This window comes from Triturus cristatus, chromosome 4_1, assembly GCF_964204655.1.
Source record: "Triturus cristatus chromosome 4_1, aTriCri1.1, whole genome shotgun sequence".
Classification (NCBI taxonomy): domain Eukaryota; kingdom Metazoa; phylum Chordata; class Amphibia; order Caudata; family Salamandridae; genus Triturus; species Triturus cristatus.
The window spans coordinates 1038599583-1038617000 of record NC_140585.1 but is presented as its reverse complement, the minus strand read 5'-3'; the positions used below and the strand labels follow the sequence as shown (position 1 = coordinate 1038617000).

The 17418-nt window shown below is 45.8% G+C and overlaps 1 protein-coding gene across 3 annotated transcripts in view; it reads left to right on the top strand.

Moving 5' to 3' along the window:
* The window catches only part of MAPK11 (mitogen-activated protein kinase 11), a 221929-nt gene extending 213189 nt beyond the window's left edge, over positions 1-8740 (top strand). For all 3 annotated transcript variants that reach the window (XM_085653983.1, XM_085653982.1, XM_085653981.1), the window contains one exon: positions 7750-8740. In XM_085653983.1, the coding sequence (XP_085510109.1) occupies positions 7750-7823 (74 nt within the window). In that variant the 3' untranslated portion in view covers positions 7824-8740. The remainder of the gene's footprint in view (positions 1-7749) is intronic.
* The last annotated feature ends 8678 nt before the right edge of the window (positions 8741-17418 follow it).

The window sequence follows — 17418 nt, the reverse complement described above, 5'->3', positions numbered from 1 at the left end:
TTGGCTGAGGCAGTTTGTGAAATTTAAAGTGCTCTGTGCTAATAAATATCATTGCTAGCATCTTCAGACCCTGCAACTCGTATGGAACGCGTTACTTACCTGTAACTGCGGTTATCCAGTATTGGTATCTTTCATAGATTCACATGCTTGAATCATTCCCCGTCGTCGGGATGGGAGTCCCCGGTAAATAAACAAAGCAATGTCTCAGTAGACATATAGAGTAAGAGGCCCAAAAGGCCTTATCTTAGTAACATATCCACGTCCTTATGTAAAAAGGACCAAAGTTTGGCGATTAGCCAATCAGCAAGCACCACCCTCTAGAACCTTCCTGGAAGGAGCTCTAGTCCCTCAGATTTTCGTAAGCACAGTGCTAAGTAGTTGTATCACTGAGAGATCCAAGAGAGCCCTTCCAGGGCAGGTGGGTGGGTTGCATGTGAATCTATGAAAGATTCCAATACTGGATAACCGCAGTTACAGGTAAGTAACGCGTTCCTTATCCAGTATTAGGGTATCTTTCATAGATTCACATGCCTGAATCAGACTAGTAAGCAATGGAAAGCACATTTCGCAAGGTACAGCATATAAACATTCACAGATAACAACATATCCATGTGAAAAATTAAAAAGTACCAAAAAGCAATGACATAGCAGAGGCAACAATCACAGCCGAGAAATGTGCGTAAAAAGGGAAGTATGGTGGGATGAAAGAAAGGGCTCACCTTTAATGAAATAGATGACAGAGCCCCGCTTGGCCCACTGCAGCATCCTTCAGGAGTTCCGTATCCAGGCAGTAATGCTTGGTGAATGTATGCGGCGTCTTCCATGTGGTTGCTCTACAAATGTCCACAATGGGCACTCCTGCAAACAGTGCCATGGATCTAGACATTGCCCTCGTGGAATGGGCACGAACCGTTGAGAGTAGTGGACGCCTTGCTTGCTGGTGACAGAAGGTAATGGCTGAAGAGATCCAGCGAGAGATTCTTTGTTTGGTTAGTGGTAGCCCTTTTCTAGGCCTACTGTACGCTATGAAGAGTTGGTTAGATTTACGAAATGGTTTCGTTCTGTCAATGTAAAACTTTAGGCAGCGCTTAAGGTCCAAGGAATGCAGGGTTTTCTCAGCCGCTGTCTGCGGATCTGAAAAGAATGAACGCAGCACGATAGGCTCGTTAAGATGGAACTGTGAGGGAACTTTAGGGATAAACTTCGGATTTGTAAGAAGAATGACCCTATCCTGTTTGAATTGAAGGAAAGGGTCTTGGATTGAGAAAGCCTGGAGTTCCCCCACTCGCCTTGCCGAGGTAAGGGCCAGAAGGAGCGCAGTCTTCCAGGAGAGATACTTAAGATCTGCTCTGTGTATTGGCTCAAACGGGTGTTTCATGAGTTGAGCCAGAACAGTGTTGAGATGCCAAGCCGGAGGTACAGGTTTTACTGGAGGGAATGTTCTAAACAGTCCTTTAAGGAATTGCTTAATAAGCCTATGAGACCACAGAGAAGGACGTGTAGAGGATCTCCTGAAGCGCGATATTGCTGCCAGGTGAACTTTAATGGAGGCATGCACTAGACCAGATTTTGCCAGATGTAGAAGGTACGGCAATATTTGTTCCGGTGTGGAAGAGAGAGGGTGTATTTTGTTTGATTTGCACCAGATACAAAACCTCTTCCATTTTAATGAATACGTTCTGTTGGTCCGATCTGCTCGGGCCCGAGCTAGAACTTGTCTACAATCAGGAGGAATGTCTAAACCCTGAAACTCTCTGAACTCAGGAGCCAAGCTGATAATTTGAGAGATGCCGGATCCGGATGCTGGACTTGTTGGTTGTTGAGCGTTAGAAGAGATGGAAACAGTTTCAACCTGATCGGCGGTTCCAGGGAGAGAAGGTGAAGCTCTGTAAACCAGTTTTGGCATGGCCAAGCTGGAGCTATCAAGATGAGTGTGCAGGGCTCCGCTTTCAACTTCCGGAGAACCCTGGGAATCAGGGGAATTGGCGGAAAGACGTACGCAAAGACGTTGCACCATGCGATCGAAAATGCATTCCCCAGAGACCCTTGCTGGGGATGCCAGCTTGCAAAGTGTTGGCATTTGCCGTTCTGCTGGGTAGCGAAGAGGTCCAGAAGAGGGGTGCCCCATCGAGCTAAATATACTGTTGAGGACTGGCTGATCCAACTCCCACTCGTGGCATTCCGCCTGTCTTCTGCTCAGAGAATCCGCCAACACGTTGTGGGCGCCTGGAACATACTCTGCTCGGAGAGAGATGTTGTGACTGAGCAGCCAGTTCCAAATTTTTGCGACTCGTGAGAGAGCGTCAGAGAACGAGTCCCACCCTGTTTGTTCAAATAGTGCATTGTCGTGGTATTGTCGGTTCGGACAAGCACTTGGGAGTTTTTGATTCGTGGAAGAAAAGCCACCAGATACACTGCGCGCAGCTCGAAGATTTATGTGAAATGCCTTCTCGGAAGGGGACCACTTTCCGCTTATCTGTAGTTCTTGAAGGAAAGCTCCCAAGTCTTCTAAGGAGGCATCCGTGGTGATATGTGGAGCAGCAGGAAGCAAAAAAGGCAAGCAGTGAGAAAGGTTCTGGGTGCAAGTCCACCACCGTAGAGCCTTTTTGATCGCAGGTGTCACCTGGATGACGTCGTCGAAGGACCCCGTACACTGGACCCATTGATCCGACAGTGCTTCTTGAAGAGGCCGCATGCGAAGGCGACAGTGCGGAACTAACAGGATGCAAGAAGACATCATCCCGAGTAGGGACTTGAAGAGACGCACTGACAGCGTCTTCTTGGACCTTACACGGAGCACCAATGAATGAAGTTTGTCTTTGCGTTCCTGTGATGGAAACTCCTTCCTCTGCATGGTGTCTAGGGTAGCACCCAGAAAACTTGTGCGCTGGGAAGGCTGAAGGACGGACTTGTCCCGATTGAGCGTCAGCCCCAGACAATCGAAAAGCCTCAGACAGGCGCTGGAAGACCTGGACGCGCCTTCTAGAGAGGGTGATTTCACGAGCCAGTCGTCTAGATATGGGAAGACTTGATGGTGATGTTGTCGTAGGTACGCAGCCACTGGAGCTAGACATTTGGTAAAAATGAATGGCGCCGATTTGAGTCCAAACGGCAGAACCCGAAACTGGTAATGCCTGCCCGCCACCATGAATCTCAGATATTTCTTGTGGTTGCGGTGTATTGGAATATGAAAATAGGCGCCTTGCAGGTCTAAAGACACCATGTAATCGTCCGCATTAAGAAGCTGCAACACTTCCTGAATGGTGACCATACGAAACAACTGTTTTTTTCAAAAACTTGTTTAGATCCCTCAAGTCCAATATCTGTCTCCATTTCTTCTCCTTTTTTCGAATGAGGAAAAAACGGGAGTAAAACCCCTTTCCCCTTTGTCCTGGGGGAACCCTCTCAATAGCTCCCTTCTGGAGCATGAGTGCCACCTCCAGGAGTAAAGCACGCACATTTTTGTGAAGCATAGCACGGGGAGGGGTTTGGGGGGAATCTGGATGAACTCTAGAGAATGTCCGAATTGAACTAATTGTAGAACCCAACGGTCCGTAGTTACTTCTTGCCAATTTGTGAGAAAATGGGAATTTCTTCCTCCAACTTTGGAGGGCAGAGAGGAGTTGGAGACCGGCGGTAGTTGAAAGTCATTGCCGGCGAGTGGCGTCCTTTTGTCTCCCTCCCTTGCCACAAAAGGAAGATTTAGTGTAGGAGGAGGGTTGCTGACGCTGCTGATATTGCGAACGGTATTGCTGAGAGGAAGGGAAGGAAGATCAGTGTTGGAAATCTCCTCGAGTCAATGTTTGACCTCTCCCTCTTGAGCCTCAAAGAAGGGTTCCGGAATTGTAGGGTACCCAATGCCCTAGCGGTGTCGGTATCCTTCTTAATACCTTGTAATGCCTCATCAATATGTGTGGCAAAGAGAAGTTGGCCATCATATGGCATGTCTAGTACCTTGGTTTGTACTTCCGGTCTGAAGGAAGTTGCCTTCAACCAACCCTGGCAACGTAACACAGCTGCGCCCGCTAGTTGGCGAAATCCGGTTGAAGCAATATCCATTGCGCAATCCATAATTTCAGAGGCAGATCTCTTCCCCCTCCAATAAGATCTTCTTTACCTACTCTTTCGACTCTTCAGGTAAGTTCGCTAGGTATGGCGCAATATCTGCCCCCATCTGCAGATTGTAACGTTCCAACAGTGCTAAGGAGTTGAAAGCACGCACTGTCAAAGCAGACATGGACGAAAAGCGCTTACCAATGTTATCCAGTCGCCTACCCTCTTTATCCGGTGGAGCAGTCAACAAAGCAGATGGATTTTTTGACTTTCTCTGAGCGGGTTGGGTAATGACAGTCCGGTTTCGGATGGCCTGTGAGGCAAGCTGGAGCAGTATCTGGCGCTTTATATTTCTTATCCAGCCGAGGCAAAACTGGAGGAACCGAGGAAGGGTTCTGCATAATCTTTATGCCTTGTTCCCAAATGTAGTCTATTATAGGGATCGAGCGAACCGACTTTTTGAAAGGCTCTTTAAAATCGTAGAGGAAACAATCCTGTTGGTGCGAGGGCATAGTATTTGAAAGCGCTGGGCTGCTCTCTCTGCGATATTATGAAAGCCTCCAATGTCCTCTGGAGGAGAGTCTGCTGTGGTAGGAACGGGAGAAGCAGGACAGGGAAGAATGTAGTCATCCCATTCATCCTGATGAGATTGGGCATCCTGAAGCTCTCCTTCCTCATGCTCCTCATCATCTTCGTCATCTGTAGTGAGACGAGGCGGTGATGTGATGGGCTCAGACTGTAAAACCAATGGAGGAGGTCGTGGCCTTGGTGTTGGAGGCACAACCGGTATCGGAGAAGGACCCTGCGTTGGAAACCGCTGCTTGTAGTCGGATATATGGAACTGGAGACCAGGGACGCAGGCAGAAAAACCATGGAAGGTGGAGGTTGCATATAGTCCTCAGGTGCAACATCCTGATATTCCTGTCCGTTATCCTCATAGTCAGAGCTATCTTGATATTTCACATGGAGCTGCGACGGACTTGTCGCTGTACGGAACATACTTCCGTCGTCAGAGTCTTCCTCCTCCAAAAGTTGAGCCGGAGGCAAGAGTTGGACCCTACTAGGTGAAGTCGGGGCCGGTGTCAGTGCACGTTTCGTAATCTTGAGGTGCACATATGTACTTTGTACATCGGAGTCCATAGCGGTCGACGGGCCCGTCGACGGTAGAGTCGTCGACTATGTGTGGACCGGCATCATTGAAAGTTGTGACGCCGTCGTCGAGGCCATCGTCCGGTGTAGTCGTCGTCGAAGACGATGATGAATGCTTCGTCGACGACGTCTTCGACCATGAAGGCTTCGTCGACGGAGCTGTCGTCGACGGTGTCCTAGTCGACAATGATGTCGACGAGGTAGCTTTAGTCGATGGTGTCGTCGATGCTGTCGTCGGCGATCGCAGTGTCGACAGCAGCTTGGCTGATGACTATTTCTTTTTAATTTTCAGCGTCGACGAGACAGATTTACCGGCCGTCGACTATATGGAGTTGTTGTCGTCGATGTAGTCAAGGAATGTGACGCGACAGAAGTAGACACTGTCGTCGTCGATGAGGTAAAATGGACTGCCGTCGATGGAGATCTCCTCGTCGATGAAGCCACCGTCGACTAGGTGGAAGTAGGTTTCTTAAAGGCATGTGGAACTTCCTGAGGAGAAACTGTCGCTGGCAGTGTCTTAGCAGGGACCTCTGAAGACTTTTTATGCGTCTTCTTTTGAGGTGGCTGCGACGAAGATGAGATGCCACCCTTTGTCGCTTCTGAGAGGACTGAGAGGAGATGGAAGAGCCCACACTTTCCTCAGAGGACAATACAGTATCCTTGTCCTTAAGCCTCTGCAGCCAGATTAAGAGGCACCCTTCTCGGTCTTTAAGGGTCTTGGAGGAGAAGGTACGACATACCTTACAATCCTTTGAAGAGTGGCTTGGATAAAGACAGTAGAGACAGTCCTTCTGTTGGTCGTCCACATGAATCCTCTTTTTCCCACAGGAAGCACAAGCCCTGAAAAGGCCCTTCTTCGGAGTGTCAGCCATGAAGAACCAAGAAATCCTCACAGAAAATACAAATGTGAAGCAAGAAACACTGGAAATTCAGTAGAAATGAGCAGAGCTCAGTGGAGACTCCCTTAGCACGACGTGCGGTAGAAAATCTGAGGGACTAGAGCTCCTTCCAGGAAGGTTCTAGAGGGTGGTGCTAGCTGATTGGCTAATCGCCAAACTTTGTTCCTTTTTACATAAGGACATGGATATGTTACTAAGATAAGGCCTTTTGGGCCTCTTACTCTATATGTCTACTGAGACATTGCTTTGTTTATTTACCGGGGACTCCCATCCCGACGACGGGGAATGATTCAGGCATGTGAATCTATGAAAGATACCCTAATACTGGATAATGGTCAGTTTGATCAGACTGTGCGTGGCATCATATATTGTAGGGGGGTAGTATATTTATTGTGCGAGTTCCCTGAAGTTTTCCGATGCCAGTTTTAAAAAAGACCACCACCTTTGCTTACTGCGTCACACGACGAGTTACAAAATGACACACTGGTGGCTTCTTTCAAATTTTAACAAGGTAATTGGGCACTGTCTCGATTGGTTCCGTAGCTTTTCACTGACATGTCTGCATGCATGCATTTTAATCGTACATTTCCATTTTTGCATGCTAGGTTGATGTCTCTTTCCCAAACTACATCCACCCTGATAATATATGAGGAGCTAGACATTTTAAGTGTCTGTCAACGAACCCAACTGGAGACCTTCTATGGTGGATACAACTGTAGACTAACATTTATGTAGCAGTATTTAAAGACACTCCGAGAGATCGGCTTACCAAGAAGTGCACCGGTTTACTTCTATAGTTTAATCACATCAAAAGTAGAACTTTGACCTCCCCAAGGTTTAGCTCTCTCATGACGCACTTTATATTAGAGATAGGCATGTTGCAAGTGCAAGGTATAGGAGGATAGAGTTTCAAATATGGAGTCTACCCCATTCCAGTCTAGAGGCAACACCGGTCTGTCCTACAAGAGTTAAGTGGATGAAAGTCTTATCTGGTAACATGTAAAACCCTCTTAGTTTGTTCAATTTCTGCCAAATTTAGGCGGAGTATTAGCAGTTGATGTGACCAGTAAGTGGAGCAATGCTAGATCCCAGTCTGTAGTAACAAAAATGAGATATAAACTATCCTTCATCTCCTACTGGGCTGGCCTTTTTATCGCAATGTCAGTAGGAAATAGCGGTTTCTGTTTAGGGCCCTCAGTGTAAAAAGAGCAAGTCATGTATATGTGCTTTGCTACTGCACTGAAATACCCCTGTTTCTTGGTTGCCTACTTTTTAAACACTGCTTGGCAGATCAGAGTAAAATTCCAGAATTTGTGACCGTTATCTAAGTTACTGTATTCTGCGACTGCATATCTAGATTCTATTGCAGTTATGGGTTTTTATTTCTTTAAACTTGTAATTCTTATCCGTGTTATGGAATGTTGTGATATTAGGTGTTATGGTTTTTTTTTTCTTCCAAATATAGCAATTTGAAAATACATACCAAATCTTTAAATTTGTCATTTATTGATAATAGCCCTCCTCCCCCCACCAGGAGGTATGAATACAGTGCAGGTGGTATTGTTTATTAACTTAATAGGCTGTTATCCAAATTGTTGCAGATAACTTTTCAGTACACAAATGTTCATGTGTTTTCTTTTTTTTCCAGAACTTACCTATGAAGAAGTTGTCAGTTTTAAGCAACCGGATTTTAATATTGAAAACTTGGAGATCGAACAGTAACTGGATAGAACAGTAACTGGAATCAGAGTACCTTGTGTAAGCTGCCGCACAAGGAAGACTTTTAAAGCATAGCATTACACTTGCAGAAAAGGTTTTATTATCCAAAGATCCTGAAGATGAAGTTGAAGCCAGTAATGTGAACTTTGGACCAGGGACTCTTTGCTTTTGCCTTGTATCATGATTGTAATCCCAGAATACACCCTTAACTGAGATAACGCACTGTTAATGTCTACCAAGGTGCACTGAGTACTTTGTTGATCTGTGTGATATTTGTGCATGTCTTGCAGGAGTTGTGCTGCCAAAATCAAATTTGCATTTTCTTTACAGTGTTGGCAATGTATTTACAATTGGAGCATGAATGTATGTAAAAATGAAATGTGACGTACAAAACTGTTTTCTCACATAATCCTGATTTTTGTTTTTTTATTTATAGCTAGTGCCTTTCAGGAAAAATGGAGCATGGTAGAAAGTTATAGGTAGAAGTGAAACTTGTGATGATATGATCGGTATGCTGGATGTACCTTGAATGATCTTGTGCATCACAAACATGAGATTAATAAACTATTTAGCCTTCTTACCCCTTTGAGAAATTGTTTTCACCTAAATGTGTGATTTTACATTTACTCTTTTCACTAAATAATGAGTAGGTTTCTACTGAAATTACATGTGTCCACTAAGCTATGCATAACTTTCAATGCAAAAAATACTTTATTAAATAAAGTTCTTTCTTAGCAATGTGACACAGCATTACCCAATGAAGATTTCAATATTAGGTGACCAAACTATTTTGTGATGGCAGTATATTGTTATCAGACAGTGACTGCACCCAAAAACAAAATTAACTTTTGTCGGGTGACATTTCGCCCATAAAAGTAACATAGATACAGCAAATAAAGATGTTTTTAAAAAGTTAAAAACTGATATTACTTTCTTTTTATTAAAACTTAACCATGAATCTGGCTCAACATAGGCCATCTGCATACCAATTCTACCCATTTCTGATTCAACATAAGCCAACCAGGGAGTCCGGAGGCTGTTCTCACAGGAGAGGCAATTGAGTGTTATATCTCTAGTCAGCGATGCCTTCTCGTTACTCCAGATTGACAACCAAAATATTAAAGGTCTAGCGCGGGTGCGCTAGAGGGCAAGCTTGCAAAATGGCCGCACCTGCTGTTCGGGGCCGACAAACACCATAATCCTGCCCTATATGCATCTACGTCCTCCAGTTCTGTAGTGCATGGTACAGTGAGGGTGCTGCGTTCCCTCTGGGCGCAAAAATTCCTAGTAGACACTTACGGCTGGGGCACAAGTGTCAGGTCAAGTTACTGGGCCTGAGCCACTCACAGAACTCCTTGATGGCGACCACTGAGAGAGCGGTGAAAAGCAAACACCAGTGATCCTCTCATCATGCACAGACTACTGCTCACCTACGGCTGGAGCGTAAGGGCGAAGAACTCCCTGCCGGTCATGGATGGAAGGCAAGACTTTTGCCCTTTGTGTGAATAAATCCTTATTTTCCAGCAAGACCGGTGTGGCTAACTGTGGGGAGAACTTCTGTTATATATATATATATATATATATATATATATATATATATATATATATATATATATATATATATATATATATATATATATATATATATATATATATATATATATATATATATATATATATATATATATATATATATATATATATATATATATATATATATATATATATATATATATATATATATATATATATATATATATATATATATATATATATATATATATATATATATATATATATATATATATATATATATATATATATATATATATTTCGTCCTACTCACGCCCCGCCCCCCCCCTACCCGGCGAGCAGTGGTGACTGCACCTGAGCAGCCAGGTGACATTACAAGGGCCCCCAATTTCTCGCAACCTCCCTGCATTGCTGCCTGCTACAAATCATCCCACGTGAAAAGGGCAAGCCAGAGAGCCAACAGGCAAATCTGCATTTCGAGCCACGTAAATCGGCTTGCAATCACAACACTGACAGTGAACAGAATATGGCAGAGGAAGGGCATACGAAACATACCACTTGTGAGGATGACTGAAAGGCACTCCTCACATCGATGGAGGCCAAGGTGGATTCCATGAGCACACGAATGTACTCCATAGTGCAGAAACTAGAAAAACACAATGGAAGAATCTAAGAGGCCGAGCACAGAATCCCTGCAATAGAAGATGCTGCTGCGTGAAGGGAGGATCAAGTTAGTAACATGGAACGCATGATGAGGGTCATCCCTGCGAAGAATAGGGATTTAAAGACACGCTCACGGAGGAGGAACATCAGAATCCTTGGGGTTCCTGAGACAACCAATACAGGGAAAATGGAGCAGTATGGGGAACGCCTGCTCACTACTACTTTCAGATCAGATGCCTTCTCCTTGCTGTTGATAGTGGAGAGGGCTCATCACTCACTCTTGACCAGACCGACTCTGGGCACTACACCGCGACCCTTTGTGGCCACACTGTTAAATTACAGAGACTGTGATGCGGCACTCTGCTTGTCTAGGGAAAGACATATGCTTGAGTTTGAGGGGAACACCATTGCCGTATACCCTGACTTCACTCTAGCAGTCCAAGAAGCTAGGAAGAAATGTCTCCAGGTAAAGAAAATAGAATCCAGCAGGCCAATATCATGTACGCCATGTGTCCGACTCGCCTCCGAATCACTCACCAAGGAAAGCAGGAATTTTTACCAACCCACAACATGTTGCAGATTACTTGCGACAACTACCGTGTAGCCTGATTCAGCCGGAACGAAACTTGGAGACCAGATCCCCGTCCCCCTTATCGGTCCTGGTCTGACTAGTACCTCTTGCTTTGGAGATGCCCTGGGCTGAGAAATGGGGACTACCTGCTGGAAATCATGTTCTGTCAAAAAACAAGAACTTCAACTGTCTCATACCAATGTCAGATTGCCTCATTGTCGCCGCTAGAATGCACCACTTCAGGAATAACGGACTGCTCCCATATGCAGAAGCCCCCTAAAGAACAGCAACAACTGCTGCAGTAACAAACTTACAAACCTCCCTGCTACCCATATGGGAACTTGACTGGATGCCCCAGATGGCCTTGTTCAATAGAGGACGACCAGCCTTGTCCTGTGGCGCTATTCCGGAAGGATACCCCTAACGAAGGAAATCTGTTTATTCTAGTACTTCATTACTATGGCTACGCTTACACTTTCTCTTCTCTCCTGTTTTCTTCTCTCCCCCGACACTCTGCAACATCATAACCTACTATGTTCCTATCTACACCTTTCAGGACATTATCTCTTCTGACGTTTGCTGCACTCTTCTCTTTCTATAGTTTCCCGGTATCCCATTAGGGGGTCCGGAAGTTGGGGTGATGGCTCCGTAGGAACCCTGGGGATGGGAGGGGACACTGTCTCTGGCAGGATTGGACTGCCGTTGTGGAAAGAGGGGAGGGTTGGGGATGAAAAGTTTTGTCTAGAAGTTATGTTGTACCGCACGATGAATGCCCATAATTTTCAATTGCGAGCCAGGATTGCTACCCGGTGAGGCTCCATCAGCAGAGATATACACTACCCGATAGATAATCCATCTTGCCCAGGATACAATTTCTTGACATAGAATGTGTTGGGCCATGGAGATCCACGCAAACGCAGACACATTTTAGCTTGTCTAGATGGGCATAAAATCCAGGTAGCCGTGCTTCAAAGGACTCACAAAAGCCCGAACGCCTGATTGCAAGTCGTTGGGCATCCCACAGCTGCTTCTCTTATTCCGCGTACTCTAGAGGCACCGTCACCATTACACAAAATACATCCTACGTCACGGCAGGCTTCCTGCAAGACCCCTCAGGAAGGTCCTTCATTATGTTGGGTAGATTGGTTGCCCATTCGGTTACTCTAGTAAACAGTTTTGGGCCAAACATTGACAATGCAACCTTTTACATTAAATTATGGTGACTGGTGGTAAATGTAGGGTCTACATACATTATTTGGGGGGGGGGGTGATTTCAATTTAACACTTTACCCACAACTGGATCGATCGCACCCTCAGCCACACGACACCAATGCCCAGCGCCACCTCCAAGGCATCATCGGAGATAATGGCCTACTGGATGCCTTGAGAACCCATCAACCCTCGGAGACAGGGCACATGCTATTCCTCAATGCATTAAAGCTGGTCCCATTTCCACTATTGGATCATATCTAGGGGGTTGGGCGCTTGGGTAATACAGGCACGACATCTGGTTTGCACGTTTTCTGACCACTCCCCAGTCTACCTGTGACTATCGCAACCTCACTCCCCCTCCCTACATGTTCTGGAGGCTTCCCCATACTGTTGTGCTAGACACCCCTTTCCGAGAAGAATTACGCCAGGAGGTAAAATACTGTTTGAGGCATGTGAGCTGTAGATCACATGTTTTGCATAAGATCGCCATCTAGCGTTGGGTCTGGATGTTTGCACTTTGTTTTTTTTTTGGAAGAAGCTTTCCCTAGTCACAAGTTAGGGGACTCCTCCCTTAGGTGATAGTGCACATGGTCATCGGCTCCATCTTCAGGTTGTTTTTTTCCGCCATTGGGTTCGGATGTACCTCACTGCGCTCCGGTTCGACGTCGATCCTTCTCGGCGTGTATCACATTCACACTCAACCGTATTGTTTCCGTTCGTGTTCCCTTTCATCGCGGCTCGTTATTCCTAAAGAAAATTTAGATCGGAGAGCTTGTTGTAGGCCGTCGGGCCTAGCCCCTGGTTCAACTCGCAGTCGATGGAACGAACTCCTTTCAAGTTCTGTCCTCGGTGCCACGCGAAATACCAGCGCACCGACTCACACGAGGTGTGCAATTTGTGCTAGTCATCCCATCACCGAGAAGACCACTGCGACGCGTGCCGAGCTTTCCGCTTCAAAAAGACTCTTCGTGATCATTGGGCCCAACGACGCGACATGCAGAGACAACAAGCAGGTTCCATTCCGTACCTCTTCGGACCTCAATCAGAAGAGGAGGAAGGCAACGAGCCCATCGGAGCTGGTGAAGAACAGGAGGACATCTTTGTTTCCGAAGATGGCTCCGATGAGGATGAAGACATCCTGCAGGGACAACGTACCGGGAGCACAGCCTACCTTGCCCCCACCTTCCACTTCCACCCAAGAAAAAGGCTCCTCACCAACCTGCGCCCTCTTGCCCCGGTGGGCGCAGAGAACAAGCTTCCGAAGCCCCGCCTTCCGGCTCCGTACCGAAGCATACTAAAAAGACTTTCGGTTCCGAAAAGCGCCATGCCAAATCGGGCACCAAACCAAAAACTTCAGAGCCGAAGAAAAAGCCTGGCACTGAACAACCTCCGTTGGCACTGAAACTTCAGATCCAAAAACCCCCACCAAGAAACCATCGCGCCGAAACACACTGAGATACCGAAGTACCCCAAAAAACATGTTTTCGGTGATCCAATCGACAAACTGGATCCGAAAAAAAACATCCTGGTTATACACCCAAAGATTGGACATAGCACCACTAAAGTGACTTTAAAAAGAGGTGCAGCTACAGAAAAGGAATATCACATACCTTTTGAAGAAGAGAACAGTTAGGACAAATCCTTCCCCTCCTCCTCTTCCTTCACCTTCTCTACCCCAGACTATACCTGTGCCAACTTCACCTGAGCACTCACCACCACACACACCTGACAATCAGGGTGATGGGAATGGGGATAAAAAACTAGTTACTTACCTGTACACTATGGTTCTCCAGTATTGATATCTTTCATAGACTCAAATGCTTGTATCTTCCCTGTTGTCATGGTTGGAGTCTCACGGTAAATGAATAACAATAGCAGCAAAAGAAAAACCTGCATTGAAAACCATTGGGAAGTATAGAGTTTGGTAGCCTATCATCATTATTGTGTGGTCCAAATGCCAGCTAATCAGCTATCAGCCCTGAGATCACACTCCCCAGCAGAGCCACCATACCACAGATTTCCAGCCCCAAGTGTGAGCCAAGGATGTATCTAGAGATAAAAGTGGTCTACCTGAGAATACGGGGAGGCGGGCGGGCCGCATGTGAATCTATGACAGATATCAATACTGGAGAACCATAGTGTACAGGTAAGTAACTAACTCGTTTTTTCTCCAGTATTGAATCTTTCATAGATTCACATGCTTGTATCAGAATAGAGAGCAGTACATATAAATTGTTGCATTTCCAGGATAGAACCCTTTTTTCTTAGGGCTCTACTTCTTATTACCAGAATACCAAAATGACGTATAATAAAGAAAAGTTTGTATGTCTCAGTGCATATCACATTGGGAACATAACTGAAAACACCAACCGTGCATAGTAAGACCATCCAATGGAACACATAAGAGGAAAATTTAACAAGAAATAACATAGCAGGTTAAATATGGTCTGAGAAATACCTTAGTGAAACGGGTGCCGTAAACTGCTTGTCTCACTGCTGCATCCGCTTTCCACGCTGTGTCCAGACAGTAATGCCTGGTAAACGTGTGCGCATTTGTCCATGTTGCCGCTCTGCAGATGTCCGGGAGCGATACTCCCGTGAACAATGCCGCTGAAATTGCCATCTTCCTCGTTGAATGAGCGCGAACTCTGGATCATAGAGGCTTTCCGGCTTTCTCATGGCATAAAGAATGACAGAGGTTATCCATCTGGAAATAATAGACCTTGACAGAGCCAAGCCTTTTCTGGGCCCAGTAAAGGCCACGAACAATTGGTTTGTCTTTCGGAAAGATTTCATTTTATCGATATAGAATTTGAGGCATCTTTTGATGTCCAGTGTATGCAGAGATTTTTCCGCTGCAGAAGATGGGTTTTTTAAAATATGTAGGCAACACAACTTGTTCATTGAAGTGAAAAGCCGAGGGGACTTTGGGAATTAACTTGGTATTTATTCTGAGTATGACTTTATCTTGTTTGAATTGAAGAAACGATTCTGCGATCGAGAAAGCCTGGATCTCACTGACCCTCCTGGCTGAAGTTAGGGCGAGTAGTAAAGCTACCTTCCAAGAAACGAACTGTAATTCAGCTTTGTGAACTGGTTCGAACGGGGGCTTCATGAGTTACGTCAGGACTGTGTTGAGCTGCAATGGGATTGACGGATGCTTAAGTGGAGGAAACGCTCTAAATAGCCCTTACAGAAATTCCTTAATCACCCTCTGAGACCAAAGAGATGGACAATTTGGTGTTCTGCGATATCTTGAGATAGCCGCAAGATGTACTTTGACCAATGCATGGGAGAGTCCTGCCTTGGCTAAGTGTAATAGGTAAGGAAGAATTTGCTCTGAAGAAGAGTGAAAAGGGTGCAGAGCTTGAGTGGAACACCACTGGCAAAATCGCTTCCACTTTGCTGTGTAAGTTTTATTTGTTGAAACTGCTCGAGATTGAGAGAGGATATCTTGGCATTCCTGAGGGATATTCAAGGAATGAAATTCATGCTCATGAGGTTCCAGGCTGACAAATTCAGTGATGTCAACTGAGGAAGAACGTTTCCTTCGTTCATTGAGATTAGATCTTGAATCAAAGGAAACTGCACTCTGGGAGCCACTGACAGCTAGAGGAACTCCGAAAACCAGAACTCTCTCGGCCATGCCGGGGCTATTAAAATCAAGCGGCACGGTTCTGACCTCATTATCCGCAATACCCTCAGGATCAGTGGAAATGGGGGAAATGCGTACTCAAACATTCCTGTCCAGCGGAGGTGCTGAGCATTTCCCCAAGATCCGCTTGCGGCAATCTGCTTGCATTTCTTGTTGTGGTGATTTGCAAACCGGTCCAGAGATGGAGTGCCCCATAAGCTAAATATTCGCAAGAGTGGATCCTGAGCTAACTCCCATTCGTGGGAAACACTGGCTGATCTGCTTAGAATGTCTGCCCTTGTGTTGTGAACTCCCGGAACGTGCTGAACCTGCAGAGAGATGTTGTGCAGCAGAAGCCAGTTCAAAATCTCTTGAGCTTGTGCCGATAGGGGCTTTGATTTTGTACCCCCTTGCTTTAGCAGATAAAACATAGTCGTCGTACTGTCTATCCTGACCAGTACAGGCAAATTGTGGATTCTGGGAAGGAAAGCCTGTAGGCCCAAGAACACTGCCTTTAGCTCTGACAAGTTGATGTGTAGCTGAGCTTCCTGAATGGTCCAATGGCCTTGTATTTCGAGCTCTTGGAGGTGTGCTCCCCGTCCTCGCAGTGAGGCGTCTGTTGTCATGACATAACTGGGACATTGTGATTCGAACAGCAGACCTTTTGATAAGTTCTCCCTGATCCCCCCCCCCCCTCCACCATGACAGTGCTGTCTGAATTTGAGGAGTGATGGTGATTCGATCCTCGAAGGACCCTCGGGATTGCACCCATTGCATGTCGAGTAGTTATTGAAGGGGTCGCATGTGTAGCTGGCAATTGGGAACTAATGGGAGGCAGGAAGACATCATCCCCAACAAGGATTTGATGATTCTCACTGAAGTGGACTTTTTTGTTTGTAATTGTGACGTCAGTCTTAAGAATTTTTGGGTGCGTTCTTCTGAAGGATACGCTTTTGCTTTAGCCTCTCTCCTAGGAATTGGAAGAGATCCATGCAGCATTGTAGAGATTGCAAGGTGTCTTGGTATGATGCACCCTTTATTAGCCAGTCGTCCAGATACGGATATATCTGGTGGCCTTGTTGTCTCAAGTGCGCTGCAACCGGCGCCATGCATTTCGTGAAAACCCTTGGCGCGGATATGAGGCCGAAGGCTAACACTTTGAATTGGTAGTGGCGCCAATCGTAAATACTGCCTGTGTTTGATGTGAATCGGAATATGAAAATAGGCATCTAAGAGATCTAGAGATGCCATGTGATCTCTCCTGTGCAGCATCAGGAGGATTTTCGGTATAGACAGCATATGGAACAAATTCTTTTTTATGAATTTGTTCAAGCCTCTCTGGTCCATTACTTGCCTCCATTTGAAAGACTGCTTTTTTCGAATCGGGGAAAAAATGTGAGTAAAATCCTTTCCCTCGCTGTTGAGACGGACCCTCTTCTATAGCCCCTTTCACAATGAGGGACAGAATTTCTCCCTTGAGAGCTAAGAGATATTGTTGCTTTCTGCGAACAGGCGGTCGATCCGGAGGTTTTTGTATGAACTCTAGGGTATGACCGGAATGGATAACGTCCAGTACCCATCTGTCCGTTGTTATGGACAGCCATTGATGATAAAAGCGAGAGAGGTAATGGTTCTGCTTGAGGTATGACGAGGTGGTCGGCGCCTTGGCATTTTCACTGTCTCCCATTGGAGTCCTGTGATTTTCCCCCTCGCAGCAGGCTTCCTTCTGGGCTGGTAGGAAGTGTTTGAGGAACTAAACTGCTGGTTGCTGGAGAATTGACGGTACCCCTGTTGGTGATATGGTTGGTACCTGTTAGATTGGAAAGAGGATCTCTGATTATACTGGCCTCTTGATCCTCTTCTACGAAAGGACTGGAACTTATTTTGTTGTAGGGAACCTAACGCTCTCGCTGTGTCTGTGTCAGATTTTATTCCTTGAAGGGCATAATCGATGTGTTTGCCTAAGAGATTCTCCCCATCAAAAG